Genomic DNA, 17,896 nt, shown 5'->3' on the forward strand with positions numbered 1-17,896 from the left:
TTGATGTTGAAAACCCACCCAGACAAAGCGAGAACATGTAAACTCCACACAGAAAAGATGCTGCTCAACGTTTGATCAAGACTAGACTTGGTCAGAATACCCAAGCTGTTTGTTTTGGAGTTGCACTTATAAATTATCTCCAGAGTTGCCATTATATTGAATGAGAAAACTTTGATAGTAATAAAACATATCTGCCTCAGCCTGGAGTGTGTACACTTACGGCTGTAGGCTTGTAAACACCCCTGAGGCACAGTACTGTCTATTCTCAAACATGCACTGACCATGTGCCCTCGCGGTGAAAAGTGAACTGTGAATTTCCAGCTTTTCTCAACTGCTCAATAACGGCATCAGGACAAAGCCGGGCTCAAATCAGAACAAAACCAGGACAAGTGTGAAAGACTCCATCACAGAAACTCAAGAACCACAAGTGTCCAGTTTGTGATTGTTACAGACTTTTTGTTCGCTCTAAACAACCAACTATCAAACACTTAAAAAAAGCCAACGGAAAATGTAAAACTGTCCACTGTATAAGAGATCAGACTGGGAAATTTACAGTGTTGCAACAGCAAGTTCAGAGAGCAGAAATACAGTAACTATTTTACAGAATATATTATAAATTAACGGTCCTAGATTACGCAAAATGGACTCTTGTGAGCTTTAAGCCATGTTATAATGTTGTTGCCTTTTCAAAAACAGAGCTGGAGTTGTGTTTTGCTTCATTCACACATGTTTGAGTAATCCTCAGCCTTAATATGTAAATTTGTTACGAGGACACAACATTGCAACAGATCAGAAATATGCTTAATATGGGCCCTTTAAATGAACATATCACTATGAAAGACTTACGTTACATATTAGGAGTGTAACGATATTCAAGTCTCATGATACAATATCGTCACGGAACAATATTTATTGCAGTATCGAGGGAAAGCTGATGATATGGTGGGGAGGCTCACGATTAGGAATGAAACAATATCCAAATCTCTTGATATGATATTTTCACGATATACATCCCAAAGCACGATATTTATTCCGATATTTTGTGGAGGCTAAACAGCTAAAACTATTAATATTCTACTTTTTCCTCTTAAAATGCCTTGACAAGATTTAATCCAAAGAACTAAGACTTAAAAGTGCTTAGAACTGTTATTTCTTCATGTAGTCTGCACTGAAATGGAACAAAAGATCATGGTCTATGTAGTTCCCTCTGTCTTTTTCTTTTGCAATTGCTGCACCTTAACTCTTAATTTAAGCAAAGAGACTTGTAATTCAATATATTGTGATGGTCCATGATATTATTGTGAGAACTTTGACGATACAATATCACGATATTTCAGTTATTGTTACATCCCTATTATATATACATAATAGGCCAAGATAGAAGCAGCTTGACAATAATGGATATAATGTAAAAATGTGTCAGATGGAAAAGATATTTGGTTATCTTGTGCATCATCGTATTTTTATTGATACCTGATATCTAAACTACTAAATATGTGCAGTATAATCCTTCTCTTACTGTTGTTTACTGATGCGCATACATGTTGTCCATCCCTCCACCTGCCTGCTATCCCGCTCTCCACCCTGCCTCACGGAGCAGTTGCGAGGGAGGTGCTTTGAGTAGCTCCCCTCATGTTTAATGTATCATCCTGCTATATCCCGCTGCCGCTGCTACTGCCCGGGACTGGCGAACACGGGCGGAGTGCTGCTGCTGTCTGCTCCGGTGCCTTTTACGCAAACCTGCCGTGCGTCCCGAGGAGAGGAGCCGCTGGGGTTAAAGTTTGGACCGTCCCGGATTGGACAGCCTGTACCGCAGCACCTCTTTAGGATGGGCGTGTACCGGGACAGCACCGCGTGTTTGGAGTCTTTTCAAAGAGTTTCTGCTTGTAGCCTCACTCCGGAGCACTTTTCATCCCCAAAAGCGCAGTGTTACAGCGGGCTACCTCGCCATGCGTAAACTGAGACAGTTGTGCCAGAGTCCGACGTGTTGTCCAGTGTGTTTCTGAAAACTACTCAGGATAAAAATAGTGAATGTGAGACGTGAAAAGCTGTAAAAGTTTTAGCAATAATTGAATGTTTGGCACTATTTCCACATAACTCCCTGTTGTAGCGTTAAAGTCATTCTAAGCAATACCCCGTTAGAGCTTTAAATGCACTTTAGGCATTGTTAGTGCTGTGAAGTAGAGCCTGAGTGGGAGGGAGGATGGACCCTGCCTGCGGGACAGTGGGATCGGTGGCGCTCGTGGCCAGCGGCGGAACCGGCGTGAGTGCAAAGGCGCCCAAACATCTGTGGAGGCAGCAGAACCAAGCCGCGCTCTCTCCGCTGCACCACGCGCTGGTCGTGCGTAAGAACGAGCGCGTCAGACAAAGGGGCTTTTCGGACACCGAGAGATACTTGCTCCCGAGGAACATGGACAGGACTTACGCCATGGACACGGGGCACCGGCCCGGGCTCAAGAAATCCCGGATGTCTTGGCCGTCGTCGTTTCAAGGGCTTCGACGGTAAGGACTCTGCGTGAACAGTTTGGTTTCTGTTTCTCAAGATGATGGGCGTTGTGTGCCGATAACGCACGGATAAGTCTCTCCAAGCTGTATTTACTTCTAACTTTTACGATGGAATAACACGTTTTACGATCTTATTCCATCGACTTTAGCTCCACATCACTTTTTAATCCCGCAAAATTTAAAACTACCACTATCACAAGCCACGCTGCGAGGTGTGGGAGACGGCGTACAGCGTGTACAGTGGCTGATGTTACAGATCAGAACCGTGACAGTACTGAAACAATTAGCGTCACATTCAGCTTTATCTCTCTTTTACGCACGATGCAAGCTTTGACATATTTCAGTTTTGGCCACAACGGAGACTTAAAAACAGGTCAAGGCCAGTCACAGACACATCCTGCGAGAAACGAAGCAAGTAGGTCGTTGAGAAAAGCCATTCGTTATCAGATGTTATGTTTTTGCGATAAGCGTCCGCGCCATCAGGAGGTAATTAGGGTCTGGGGGGAGGTCACACGGAGGATGATCCGCTTGTCACTTTCACACGCACGCACGCTTTACGCACACTCAATTCAGCGCTGTAGTCGAGTCCAGTGCACTTATGGCGTGGGTAATTGATCGGTATTTTGTTGTCACTGTGTTGTGGTTGGTCAGACAAAAGATGTGGTTCCTCGTGGACCGGTATAGCACAGGGGGACGCGCGTGCATGAGTGTCCGTGCACTTTCGCTGAAGGTTATAGCTTCCAATAGTGAGTCATTTGGGAATTTATTTAACCAGAAACCTCTGAATTGCTTGTGGCTTCCACTTAGATGAGCGCAGACAATAGAAACAGCGAAAGTACTGAGTTGGATTGTTAAGCGTGGCGTTTTTGAGGACATTTAGCTATTTATTTATCATATTTTCTTATCTTCTTTTGAGATCTTTTCAAATAAAGACATGGTCCCACTATAGGACTGTGACTTACTTTTAAACTGATTCTATTTTTGCATGCTTTTACATTCGTTGCACCTCTTTTTACTTAAAGGTGCACGTCTATCTAGAGGGTCTGCCTACCTTTCTCCTTAAAAATGTTACTACTTTGCTTAAATTTCCACAGTATTTTGCTTTAAACTTGTCTGTCTCCATGAAAAAAATTTGGTGACATAACCAGGCCAAGTTACAGGTCAGATCTGCGGGGAGGTGACCTTGCTCACAGTACGAATGCAGTAACGATATCCAAATCTCTCGGTACGATATTATCACGATACGCATCTCACGGTACGATATTTATTTGCGATATCGATTTGAGGTTAATATAATTGTAGATAGGACACTTTTTTGCTTTTAAATTACATTGACAAGATTTTGGTGTGAATTACTTCCATCATAATCCCAAGAATTCAAGTAAAAAACATATTTCTACGTGTTGTCTGTGCTGAAATGAATCATGGGAAATGTAGTTTCTGATGTTCATAAGCTTTTACTAATATAAAACCATGTATTTAAGCAAAGGAACTTGTACTTCGATATATTGTGATGGTCCAGGACTTCTGACGATACGATATCACGATGTTTCGGTCATTGTTACATCCCTATTATCAAGGTGTTTTTGAAGAATAAAGACAGCTTTATGGATAAATGCACGATAGAGGGGCATAATGTGACACTGTGGAACATTCCAGGCAAAGTAATAACATTTCCATGGAGATAAACGGCCTGGACCCTACCAGAAAAGCTACGTAGTGCACCTTTAAATGAATAGTTTGCAATGTGAGATTTGAGACGTCGTTTTCAGTTCATTTTTTTCACTTTATATACACAGCCTAGTGCTTTGTCATCGCGCTCGACGGTGAAAAATAAGCGTAAATTCACTCTGACATTTTTGTGATTTTGATCTATTTTGGTGACACACATGGGATTCTGTAGCCAGTAATGATACAGCGGGGATAAAAAAAACAAAACAACAACATATATCTTTATTCATGTTAAGCTCTTGACTAACTGAACCACCACTCTGAGTAGTTACGTAGGTGTTCAAGAGGGGCTTATCACAAAACAATGGACTCTTACACTCTTAATCTGCTTTGTATTTAGTGCACCGCCGAGCTATTTCTGTGCCCTTGATTCAATACAGTTTTGTGTATTTTTTTTGCAGCCACTGATTTATAATGATTCTGAAAAATAATCTTAGCAACAAGATTACACTCTCAAAATGTCTGTCATATTGCACACGGTGGCGCTGGTTAAATTGCACTTTGCATAATCCCAAAGGTTCACGGGTTTGCACAATAACAAATCTTGAGCCCGCGGATTAAAGGGCTCATATTACGTTATTTTCTGATCTATGTTATAATGTTTCCTCTTCAAAAACTTGACCTGGAGTCGTGTTTTGTTTCATTCGCGTATGTTTAACACACAGACTGAACTGAAAATACTCCTGGTTGTTCCACCTTGTGATGTCATATTGTAATACAGAAGGTGCCCCACTGTGTTTTAAACTCTACACACCTTCACTAGAATCATTTGGATAATTTCAGCTCTGGAATTGGCAAACTCCACTGAACAAAACATAAAAAAGTAGCTGTTGATGTCTTGAAAACTACCGCTTCAAGACACCACAAAATGGAACAGAGCGTTTTGAGCTTTGGAGACCAACACAACAAACAAAAAACACAACTCCAGGTGTGTTTTTGATGAGGTAACAACATTATAACACGGCTTAAAGCTCACAAGAGTCGATTTTGCTTGATAAAGGGCTTACGGTTGGCCTGTTTCATTAAAATTCGCTGTAATACACTGCTTCTTTTTTTTTCTTCTTCTTCTATTAGACAAGCGAAGTATGAAAAGGAATCAAATTTGTTTCTGAAGTACGGTTATGCAATGATATAATGGTGGGTTTCTAGTGTGTTATCTTTAATTCTCCTTGTACATGCTGTTACTTTGTGTGGAATTTTTCACTGTATGACATTATGGCATTGTGTCGTGTCTTTATTCAATTCTTATTTGTATCGCAGAAAAATACACGGAAAACTAAGTTCCATTTTTAGTGTAAGCTGAGATGGGGTCAGCTCTTTACAGATCTGACCTGTAACTCACTCTGGCTACTTTTAGACTGCAGGGCTTAATGATCAATTCGGATTTTTTTGTGAAATCAGATTTTTTTGCAAGGTCGTTCACATTTCCAATTAAATGTGACTTGTATGTGATCTCCAGTGTGAACTTTAAACGCCCCAAAAGTGTCCCACATGCGCATTGGAGGACACAACGATGCACATGCACATGCAGCAAGTGTGCTCAGTGTGCACGTGGTGATCTTAAAGTTGCTGTCGTACCGGAGCCAGAACATGTTCAGCTTATTTGTTTTAAGGAGGAGATTGAGAAGGAGAAGGACGAGGTTTTTGGCCGTGGTGCTTTTTGGGGCAGCGGCAGCAACGTCCATAGAAAAGGAACGAGTGGGCGTGGAGTCGCAGCCAAGAGTGGTGGGATTGCTCTGTGCTTGGCTGTTTCACCAACATGGAGTTCACACACAGTTTCGTATGACAAGAAGAACGTTTGTGTACATTTGTGGGATGAATGCGACCTGGCCGTTCAGACTGAAGTCGCATGTCAAAAGATCAGATATGTATCGGTTTTAGGACCACATATCCAAGTGGCCTGGGTCACATTTGAAAAATCATATCTGGGTCGTTCAGACTGTCATTAAAAGATCAGATACATGTCTCAAAGGGGAGAAAAAATCTGATTTGGGTCACTTCAGGCTGCAGTCTGAACGTAGCCTCTGATGGCATCCCATAATCCTATAGAACAGTTTAAAGGGCCCATCTCATGCATAATCAACTTTTTAGAGCTTTCTACCTTCTAAGAGTGATGTGTGGGCCTTGTATATGTCGCCAAAGTGGTTTTTAGATTGATTCGGCATTTTTTAAACACATTGCAGTGTATTTCTGCCACCCTTCCATGTGACAATGAACTAAAACTGCTACAACGATGACGCGGCAGATACACCTATAACGCGTTTGATGTAGTAGAAAACGTCTGGCTCCCTCCCCCACTCCACCGCCTCTGCCCCGTCTCTGCCCCGCCTCCACTCCACATGGGCTGACAATTCCCACATGAACACCTAAACAAAAGCGACAGCATAAGCTCATTGTTCTGCACTACAGTGTACACGATATAATAAGTTTATCTAATAGAGTTTATTAATACTTTACCAATCAGTAATGTTCAGCTGATGCCGACGCGGTGCTTGAGCTTCGTGCACCTCAAAGTCCTCGTCCGATTTCGGGTCCAACACATGCAGCTGAACGCGCTGTATCGCCATGATGAATAAAAGTTTATTCCTGCCGCTATCAGGGTGCACGTCTGTCTCCCCCTCCCTCCCTGAGATGGCGGAGGAAGGGCGGCTCACTCAGATCCTACGTCACGTTTGGAGGGTGGAGCCTGTGCTTTCTGAGGACGGGCGGGGGGATGAGCGATAGTAAATCTTTCATAGTTCCTGGTCTGTGCCTCCAAGAAATCAGTAAGATTTCATAACTATTGTGTAATGGATGTTCCAAAACCCAAATTATGCTTGTATATGTGCAGAAGATACAATGTGAAAAGAGTTATTTTGCATGAGATGGGCCCTTTAATGTCATACTTAAAAACATTTCAGGGAAAGCATTAACATCTTCACTGAGACAAGCAAGTGGCTAATCCTCCACCAGTAAAGTCCACAGTGCATCTTTAATTGTAACAGAGACAAATGGACTGTTTAATAAGACCTTTTCTCATTCTAATTAAGACTCTTTTGTTCTCGAAAGTCTAGAGCAAAGGATACCGGATAAGGTCATTTTATGAGCTTAAGCGATTGTTGAAGGAGTCGTCATTTGAGTCGATCTCCGTGTGGCGTTTCCTTTCTCTGTCTAGAAAAACGCTTCTTCTTTTAGACCCAAATCTGCAGCTAAACAAAGTCCGACTAGAACAGTGACAGAATGGTTTGTGTTAGAACAGTTGTGGGGGAGAGAAAGAGAGAAAAGGATGGAGGGAGGAGAGAGACATGAGAGACAGGAGTGAGAGAAAGGGTGGATGACAGGAGGAAGGAAAATAGGAAGGAGGAAGGAAGGTACGAGGTGCGACGAGGCAAAAGATAGAACAGAGGAAGGTGAGAGAAGAGGGGGTTAAGAAAGGAGAGGAGGAAGGGAGGAGCAGAGGATTTAGAGAAGGAGGGGGGAGGGGAAGGAGAAGGAAGGAGAGGAGGGGGAGGAAAGGAAAGGAAGGGAAAGGGGAGAGGAGGAAGGACGGAAGATAGGAGAGGACGGACGAGGGAGGGGTAAGAGGAGAGGATGAGCGAGGATGGAGGAGAGGAAAGAGGACAGGATGGAGAGAATGTAGGGGAGGAGAGGAGGAAAGGGTGAAAAGGAAGAGAGACAGGAGGAGGAGATGAGGATGGAGTAGGATGGGAGAGAAATGGAGGGAGAAGAGGAAGAAGAGAAAGGACGGGAGGAGGAGAGGAAAGAGATATGACAGAGGAAGACAAGGGAGTAAGAAAGAGTGGAGAGGAAGAGAATGGAGTAGGAGGGGAGGGGGGAGAAATGGAGGGAGAAGAGGAAGAAGAGAAAGAATAGGAGGAGGAGAGGAAAGAGACATGAGAGAGGGAGTAAGAAAGAGTAGAAAGGAGGAGAGGAAGGGAGACAGGAAGAAGAGTAGGAAGAGGAGGGAAAAGAGGAAAAAGAGAAAGGATGGGAGGAGGAGAGGAAAGAGACATGAGCGAGGGAGACAAGGGAGTAAGAGAGTGGAGAGGAGGAGAGGAAGAGAGACAGGAAGAAGAGGATGAGGATGGAGTAGGAGGAAAGAGAAGAGAAATGGAGGGAGAAAAGGAAGAAGAGAAAGAATAGGAGGAGGAGAGGAAAGAGACATGAGAAGGAGACGAGAGTGTAAGAACGAGTGGAGAGGAGGAGAGACGGGAGCAAGAAGATGGAGTAGGACAGGAAGAAGAGGAGGAGGATGGAGTGAGAGAAATGGAGGGAGAAGAGAAGGGAGGGAGGAAGGAAGGAAGGAAGGAATGACAGAAAGGAAGGAGGAGAGGAGCCAAGACATGTGCACAGATGGAAGTGACATTGCAAAGTGGCTTAGACTAAAACATCCCAGTGACAGACCAGGGAGAGAAAAAAAAAAAAAAAAAAGCGTTTTGGATGGAATTTCCCGTGTTGATGACAAAGATGGAGGTGATCCATTTTCTCACCGCTACTTCGTGTATTTTTGCACTTTTCTTCTCAACTTTTTTTCTCCAAACACGCCAATATTAAAGGCTCCATATTACTCACCGTCACTAGAATCATTTGGATGAACTAAAAGGTGTTAAATTGAAAACTACCGCTTCATAACACCACAACGTAGACAGAGCAAGAGTCAATTTTGCGTAATATGAGACCTTTTTTTACCACAGATACTAACCCCGACAAACAGGCTAATAATTGCAAAAACGAGAAAACCGCTTTCATTGAACTTTTCGGCGACTGAACCTGCAGCGTTTGTATTCTAAGTTATAGTTGTTTATTCCTTCTAGCTTCAGGAGTGTAATTACAAATAGATTACCCCCAAACAAATCAAATCTCACACAGGAGGCTAATGAAGGCTCGTACGGGAAGCACTGCTAAATCAAATCTGGGTTTCTTGGATTTCACACATCTTCGGACGCAGCTGCTCCAGTGTGTCGCTCCGTCCTTTGAGTGCTGTGAATAACATACTGTATAGAACGATTTGAGGCTTGGATTAAGAAGATTTAACTGGATTTGAGTATCGATTTCACTTGACAAGTAAAATGATCTACTAATGGATGAAGTATTTTTAGTTTTAGTTGACTTATTTTAACCCTTTTGCACCTCTAGATACATTTTTGTACATTTCAGCTTTTCTTTTTTTTGCATAACTTTGGATATATTGCACCAAATACCACCAAAATTGGACAGTTTGTGTATTTTGTGATGTATTTTTAATTTCTGTGTTTTATTTCAAGATAATTGAAGGATCTATAATCAAAATACTCACACACTTGGTCCTTAGGTACATTTTTGTCCCATTGACTTCCATTCAAATTGTTTTTTTCCACTGGTATAACTTTGCCAGCGTATTTTTACTTTTTGATTCATTTTTCATTCTTTGGTGTTGAAAATCCTTCAAAATGTTTTAGTGTCATTTTGAATTTTTTTGATGTTTTTCTTTTTACTTACGTATTACTTACTTTACTTTACTTTACTTTACTTTAAGGTTATATCAATAGAAAGACATTTGCATTTTGATTGGGGCAGAAGTAAATAAAGACAATGATATAAAAAAGTTGGACAAAAATCTGTACTGCATAAAAATATTTGAGTTTGTGCAAAAACTAAAAGAACGTAAAAAACAGTTTTGGCACTATTTTTTGAAATCCTGAGCCTCAAATGTAAAATGAAAAATACACTTTTGCATTTTAAGGGTTCAAAATATTATATAATATTTGGTATGTATGATTAGGAGAGAAGTAAACGAAGACAACGATATAAAAAAGTTGGACAAAAACCTGTACTGCATAAAAATATTGTGGTATTCTTTTTCGATTTTTGTCACGAAGGACCACAGTTGTAACTATTTGAGTTTGTGCAAAAACTAAAAGAATGTAAAAAAAAACAGTTTTGGCACTATTTTATGAAATCCTGAGCCTCTGATAATCCCAACACAAACAAATTAAAATTAATTTGAAAAGTGTAGAAATAATCCAGTTCTTTCATTTTTTCATGCACAAAAATTTGAGACTTTTGCTGTCAAAAATGGCATTTAAAGGGTTCAAAATATTATATAATATTTGGTATGTATGATTAGCACAGAAGTATATGAAGACAATGATATAAAAAAGTTTAACACAAATCTGTACTGCATAAAAATATTGTGGTATTCTTTTTCAATGTACATTTTTGTCACGAAGGACCACAGGTTTTTATTTTTAAAGGAGTGCACAAGGGTTAAGTACTAAGAGTAAGTGTACAGTATTTTCATATTTCAAGTACAAAAATACTTATTCCATTGCTAGAGAATTTTTACTTGTTTTGTGAAATGTGCTCTGTCTTAATTCAAGTCTTTTTAACTTGGCATTTTAGTTTTTGTGGTGTGTTTCCTCATCAAAAACGTACCCAGAATAGTCATCCTTTTCTTGTTGTTTTGTCTTTGGAAAGTAACAGATGTTTCTTAGTGATCACATAAGCAATTAAAACCTGAAAGATGTGTTTTTAAGTTTTCATTGACTGTGAAGAATGTTGTGACTTTAACGCTGCTGCTCATTTAATGTTTAGACATGTTTCAGTACCCATTGTTGCCAGCAGAGTGCGCCAAAATTACCAAATAATTTCTTATATATTTTTTTAAGTTTAGTTTGACCCAGTGACATTGAAGTATGGGTCAAATGCAGAGGACCCACCACTGTAGAATGAGTCTGGTAATGGTCTATGGCAGGGGTGGGCAAACTACGGTCCGGGAACCATATGCGGCCCTTTAATCTTTTTAATCCGGCCCGCTGAACTTTGAATAATAATAATAATAATTTTCAGTGTTTTAAAAGTCATTTCAGTAAATAGTAAATACCGTGAGACTTGAAAGACAGATATTTAGTTGTAATGCTTTGTAATGATGTTCAATTATGAGATATTTCAATAACGTGGGATATGTTTTCTATCATATCACATTTAATTTTTTGCTTTGCTTTGTGAATTACCAAAAATCTCCATCAAATTTTACAACCCTTTGTGACCCACAAGTCAAAACGTTGGCCAACTCCTGGTCTGTGGTCTTAAAAACTGTACATGAGAAGTCTGGAGTTTTACCTGTGACGCAACTAAACTGGCGAAATCCAAATTGAGCATTTTTGTGCGCCCAAAGAAGACAAATCTGGATTAATGGATTATTGAAACAAGTGTGAAAGCAACAAAACACAACTCCAGATATGTTTTTGATCAGGAGACGACATTATAACATGGGCAAAAGGTCAAAAGCCTCTCCGTAATATGTGCTCTTTTAAATGAACAACAACCTTTTCTATTCACTACATCCAAATACACAAACATTCTCATTATAATTACAGTTTAGAGATGCCGGTCTTAACTTTTAAACACCACACAGTCCTGCTCTTGTGTATAGTCCATTTAATAGGATACTGTTTTTGGGGCTCATCTTTTCTGAGGACATTAATCATGGCTACACCTCCAGAGTAAACAAAAGTTTGGAGGGCGCTGTCGCCTTTGGGTGCCCTAAGGCCTCATTACAAACGCGCGCACGTAAATGAAGTGTCCTCTGTACCCTGTGACTCTGGTTCAGCGCCTTTTAAAGCGTCTGTAAATTCAATATACAAGACAGCTTCATCAGAGGGAGGCAGGATTAGGGTTGTATGATATGGAAGAGAAATGAACTCCTCTATCATTTTTTTTAGATTACATCAGAACGAACCTGGCTCTCAGACTGATATGTGTAGCTCTCTGAATGGAGTTCTTCAGATTTATTAGTCTGGAATGGCTCTCTCTGAAAACCATCGGAACCAATGATCAGAGCGGTCAATCAAATACTTCATGTTGACTGGTTGATGCATCACAACAGCAGAACAAAGCGTGAAATCTGACTTTTGTTTAATCCAGTTCAGAGAAAAGCACAGACGTCTTACCAAAGTGCTTCTCTCTGCGTTTTTCAAATTACAATTGTATTTCTGATAAAAAAGACTGCAGTATGTCCGTCTGCATTACCACAGAGCGGGATCCTAACAAGATGGATCCAGTTCGGAGTTTGTGTCCATGATCTATTTGAAGATGTACTTTACCGTTCATATTTACTGTTCAAAAGAAATCTTACCTCCCTCTGCCTGAATAACCTTCTCTTTGAGGTGTCACCGTTTGTGTTTCATTTCATGCTGAAACGCAAAGTCTGATCTGGCCTTGGTCATTTGTCCCTCATCATTGAGCTCTTCTGACCACTCAGGTCTCCGGCCAGAGCACAGAGCTCGGTCTGATCATTTACCTGCAGCTTTAAAAAGTCTGGAGCTAAAGGCCAATAAACACACTCATCTGATGAAGGGAACGTGGACCCTGAGATCAGATGAATCAGACTCTACTGCAGTGCTGTTGTTGTACTGCAGTGGTGGAGCTCTTTCTGTGCATGTTCTACCTCTGTCTGAATGGGTTTCCTCTAACTTCCCCCATCGACCCAAAACATGTTCAGTAGGTCAAATCCCCCACTTAAGGTAGTCCTGACTAGCCTGATTCATCACCCGGTTTCACTTTGTAGAAACCATCTGACCTTGCAGTGCTAGAATTCGTTCGCTTGACAGTAGGTGGGTACTTTTTTCATTTAACCAATCGCTGCTATTTGGTCTTGACACTTTTCCCAAATCCCGTAGGAAGAAGGGCAATAACATCTTTCCCCTTGATGAAATTCACAGAGCATTCTCTTTGTTCTGGCCTTAAAACCTTCATCTCGAGAATCGTTGACAACACTGAATATATGGCTCTTCGCTGATTGGCTGGTGCCCGAACTTACACTTCCGGGGTTTTTGCCATCTGTCTAGTGTATTCCGATTCCTGACCTAGTCGCTGGAGAGAAACGAAATTGAGCGGAGGCAGTAGGTGGCGCCAGCCTGGCTAGTCCTGACTAAGACTAGCTCAAGATCTGAAGAAGGGTTCCCAGGTGCTGTACAGCAGTAGCCTGACAGGTTGCCCAGCAGGATTGTTTGACGAATGGGTCAAATGCAAAAGTACATTTCCCTCATGAGGGATCATTAAAGTATACCTTCTTTATTGGTTTATTTCTTCCTCCTCTCTGTTCCTTCTCTCTTGTGGTCATGAGATCTGAGTAGACCACATGCTGCTTTCACTGTCACTGCCAATACTCTTTTTTTTTTTTTTTTTTTTTTTTCAGACAAAAACATGGTAGTTTCTTAAATATTATTGTGCATGTGGATTTTTACTAGTCTCCACCATGTACTAATGTACTAACCTGCAGGAAGTACAGGACTGCAGTATACAGGATGTCAACAATTGTGAAAATCACAACTATTGTATGAGTACTATAGAGATGATTGGCCAGGTGTTAAGATGCCGCACCAATCAGGGACAGTGCTTGAAACCAGTCCACCAATCACATGCGAGGGCTCCCACAGCAGATTTATATGTGTGGAAAAAAACATAGGTTTACACACACACCATGAGAGGAGGTGAGCTAACAATGTGCAATTACTGGTACCTTTTTCCGATGGCACAGAGAAAGCATGTTTTTTTTTTTTTTTTCCCCAGCAATAAAAAACTGTAGTTGAATAAATGGAAAATTGTTACTGTAATGCAAAATTCGAACATTTCAGGCCAAAAAAAATCACATCTGTCGAGACGGAGGTAGCAGGCCCTCCACCAGAAAAGTTACACAGTGCCTTTTTAATTGTAACACTAAAATTAAACCTTTCTATCCTCATGGAGACCAAACCAGAGCAAGTTATGGGTCAGATCTGCGGAGAGGCGACCCCGCTCACAGTCAGAATGCATGTTTTTCTTGGTATTTCCAAGCAATAAAACCATGTGACAATGAATAAATGTAAGGTAGAGCTTTTTAATGTCATACTGTGGAACATTTTAGACAGAGCAATGACATATCCATAGAAACCAGGAGGTGACGGACCCACAACCAAAAAGTTACACAGTGTACCTTTAAACTTAAACTTGGAGCACTAGCAAATACAGATCATTTGTGTGTGTGTGTGTGTGTGTCTCCGCAGTGTTTTTTTTATGATTTATAAATTTTTTTATCTGTACAAAATGTCAAAAAATGTCAAATCTACAACGTCTTTGTGATTTAATCCCATTGGTTCCAGCTTCGCGGTGTTTTAGTGCCTGAAGAGCGCTCATGTTTTCCTCTTTAAGATGATCTACCCTCTGATGGCTCTGATGAGTAATGCTGATTGAAGGCTGTCTGGCATTCGGCCATGAGCAGCTCTGCGCGCTACATGTGGTGTTTACATTGGCTTCTTTTACGCACTTTTCTTCATAAATCCTTAGTTTTGTCACATATTTCTGTAAAATTCACTTCCCCTGGGCCTATGATCTGCAGCTCCATCTGTGCAGGAGCGGCTAAGTACAGGGTAGTGACTCTGAGGACTGTGTTTTATCGGAGAAGGATTTTTCTGACAAGTATTGCGATTAGATCTGTGATTTATGTTTCAATAAGTTTCTGTTCAAAGGTAGCATTTTAAACAGTCCAGGAGACATTTGAAAGAAATAGAGACTGAAATATGAACTTCTAAACTCTTAAGAATTTAATGCATTTTGAAATATGTTTGAAGAAGGATAGCAGGTTTTTACACATGAAGACAGGATTGTAGAAATTATTTACTTACTTAAATTATAGCTTAATTTGAGTGTTCCACAGTATGACATTAAGCTTGTCTTTGTAACATTTTTTATTTGGGGTGTTTCTATTGCTCCGAAATGCCTTGAAAAACATCCATTTGAGTCTACGTTTACACTGAAACGAATCACTGTGTCACCATATCGGAAACGATTTGCGCCCAGACACGTCGTTTCTGTGTCCACAATCCTTCCCTATCCACACAGCTTTGAGCATTTGTGTTTACGTTTTACATAAACAAAACTTAAAACCGCATGGCTTATTTGCATAAACTGTGCGCTCAAAAAACAGCTCGCAGTCAGCTTTTGTCGGACTAAAGGACACGACTCAGTGGATTATGAGTGTTCTTTCTGTGACAGAGGGGTGTTCTGCTGATGGTGATGATTCATTTTAAACTTTCTAGCCTCTTAGTGTTTTGGCGGTGAATTACATAGAACTGCATCAGCGTATCAGCGTTTTCAGGTGTCCACATAGTGTCAGATCAGATCCGTACTCAGATGAATTCATGGGAGCTGGCGGCACCAGATCGTTTCGTCTCTGGAGCCGTTTTGAATCGGATTAGTGTGGACGAACACTGCATCCGCAACGAAAACGACTCGAATACGTAACTAGTGTGGAGGGGGCCTGAGTAGAGTTGTCTCTTCACAGATCTTACTCGTCATCTGCTTCACTGCATGGAGATAGATCTGAACATTTTAAGCTAAGCAATAACATCTCCATAGAGACGAGCAGGTGCATGCCCTCCAGCAGAAAGTTTACACAATGCACTTTTACATATTTGCACTCTTTGCCAGCTATACTTTATTCACTTTCAATACATCTTACGGCTCTTGTATAACCGTTTTGTGGGATGTTCTGAAAAGAAATGTGTCTGAAGCTGTTCTGAAAGCTGCGCTATACTAAAATGGTCTAGTCACACTTCGTTTTCCGCTCTTGATATATGGTACCCAATATAACTGTGTGTATTGGCCTCTAAAACATAATGCACTTTCACTGAGCTTAGATAAGGGTTCAGGTTACTTCTTACATACTATTCTTGCATAGTACATGGCCTTGCATTGTTACTGTGAGTTCATTTTTTGTTTTCATAATGTATTCCTAAAAAAATCGTAACAAAATTATATACATATAATTATCTAAACATTATTACTGCTTTTTGACCATTTATGGATGTCAAATAGGGACTCTACATATCCAGTTTTACCCAGTTATTGTAAAACTGAGAAGAATTTGTCAAAGAAAAGTAACAAACGAAACTTAGAACTAAACATAACTCAAATAATCACTTTTGGGCACCGTGGGTTTGTGGTTTATGCAGTGATGGAAAAAACAAATCAGTATCCATGACCAGAGCTGTATTTCCAAGATTTATTCCAGTTTTTAGGCAAACAACAAGGATACATGTTTAAGGCCTATTTTTGCTGTCTCTCCTGTAAACTAATAAAAACATAGGCCCACCCAGGTGCACACTGGTCTATGTGTACCACCCTCTTTTACCCCTTAGGTGTCCCATAGACTCTGAAAGCTGCTCTATACTAACATGGTCTAGTCACACTTCATTTTCCACTCTTGATATATGGTCAGTGTTGGGAAGGTTACTTTTAAAATGTATTCCCTTACAGATTACAGATTACAGACCCCAAAATGTAGTTTGTAACGTAATCCATTAAATTACATAAAGTGAGTAACGTAATCTGAATACTTTGGATTACTTGATATTGTCATGCTTTTTAAAACAACGTGAATGTAGCAACCACGTCCTGAAAAATCTTGTTTGTTCTCTTCAAATTGTCTGAGCCCAAGTCTCCATGAATAAGCAACTGTTTGCTGTAGAGAATCAAAGACAAGGATATTTTAACATAAGATGTTTTGTCTGCTAAAAGACAATAACAAGATAAGCCTTTCCTTCACCAGATTAAAAAATATTATTGATAGAGAAATGAGGTTTATATCAAATCACCTTAAAATTATTCAAGTCTAACCTACTGTTAGGTGTCATATTGTTTAGACCTGGTTTAGTCCTGGTTTTAGTCCTGGTTTAGTCCTGATTTTAGTCCTGGTTTAGTCCTGATTTTCAACCTGGTTAGTTCTGGTTTAGTCCTAGTTTAGATCTGGTTCAATCCTGGTTTAGTCCTAGTTTAGTCCTGGACTGGTTTAGTCCTGGTTTTAGAGGGTCACAGGAGGGAGCGCGATGTACGCAGCGTATGCGAGAAAACACGGTCCACACGCGGCGCACGTGAGGACGTCGGTGTCCGCGCAGTAACTACGGAAGGAGACGTGACCCGCGCGTTCTCAGGTTGATGACGATGATGAAGGTGTGTGTTTGTATCTCACGACGGGAGAAGAATTTCCAAGACACAAATGTGTTTTTACCCGTGCACTGCTGGCTCTGTTCTACTGGCTCTTCGAACTCATCCATTGTGTGACTGACGCTGCCAACGTTAACATGACGTTTACATCGCTCGCGTTCTGTGTGGGTTTCCAGCAATGAGTGGGATTACCGAAATAAAAAATAAATAAATGGGAGGTAGCACAGAATGTGAAAACAGGAAAATACCGCCTTGTAATCCACTTATTTCAGCAAAGTAACTGTAATCCAATTACCACTCACTGAAACAGTAACTGTAACCGAATACAGTTACTCATAATTTGTACTCTGATTACGTAACGCCGGTACATGTAATCCGTTACTCCCCAACACTGTATATGGTACACAATATAACTGTGTGTATTGGCCTCTAAAACATAATGCACTTTCACAGAGCTTAGATAAGGGTTCAGGTTACTTCATACATGTTCTTACATAGTACATGGCCTTGCATTGTTACTGGGAGTTCATATTTCAAAGATCTATGGCCCCTGAACATTATTACTGCTTTTTGACCATTTACTGATGTCAAATAAGGACTCTACATATCCAGTTTTCTCCAATTATTGTGACCTCGATAAGAAGAATAACTATAATATACAAATACAATTACTGACACCTTCGAACAGCAATTAAATCCTTGATGTACTGTTACATTT

General features: G+C 40.5%; 1 protein-coding gene across 1 annotated transcript in view; it reads left to right on the forward strand.

Annotated features, from left to right (window-relative positions):
* The first annotated feature begins 2,203 nt into the window (after positions 1-2,203).
* The window catches only part of pde4d (phosphodiesterase 4D, cAMP-specific), a 563,267-nt gene continuing 547,574 nt past the window's right edge, over positions 2,204-17,896 (forward strand). The window contains exon 1 of the mRNA XM_020932310.2: positions 2,204-2,502. Within this exon, the coding sequence (XP_020787969.1) occupies positions 2,204-2,502 (299 nt within the window). The remainder of the gene's footprint in view (positions 2,503-17,896) is intronic.

This window comes from Boleophthalmus pectinirostris, unplaced genomic scaffold (assembly GCF_026225935.1).
Source record: "Boleophthalmus pectinirostris isolate CB_2022bp ecotype Guang Dong unplaced genomic scaffold, ASM2622593v1 HiC_scaffold_4, whole genome shotgun sequence".
Taxonomy (NCBI): Eukaryota; Metazoa; Chordata; class Actinopteri; order Gobiiformes; family Gobiidae; genus Boleophthalmus; species Boleophthalmus pectinirostris.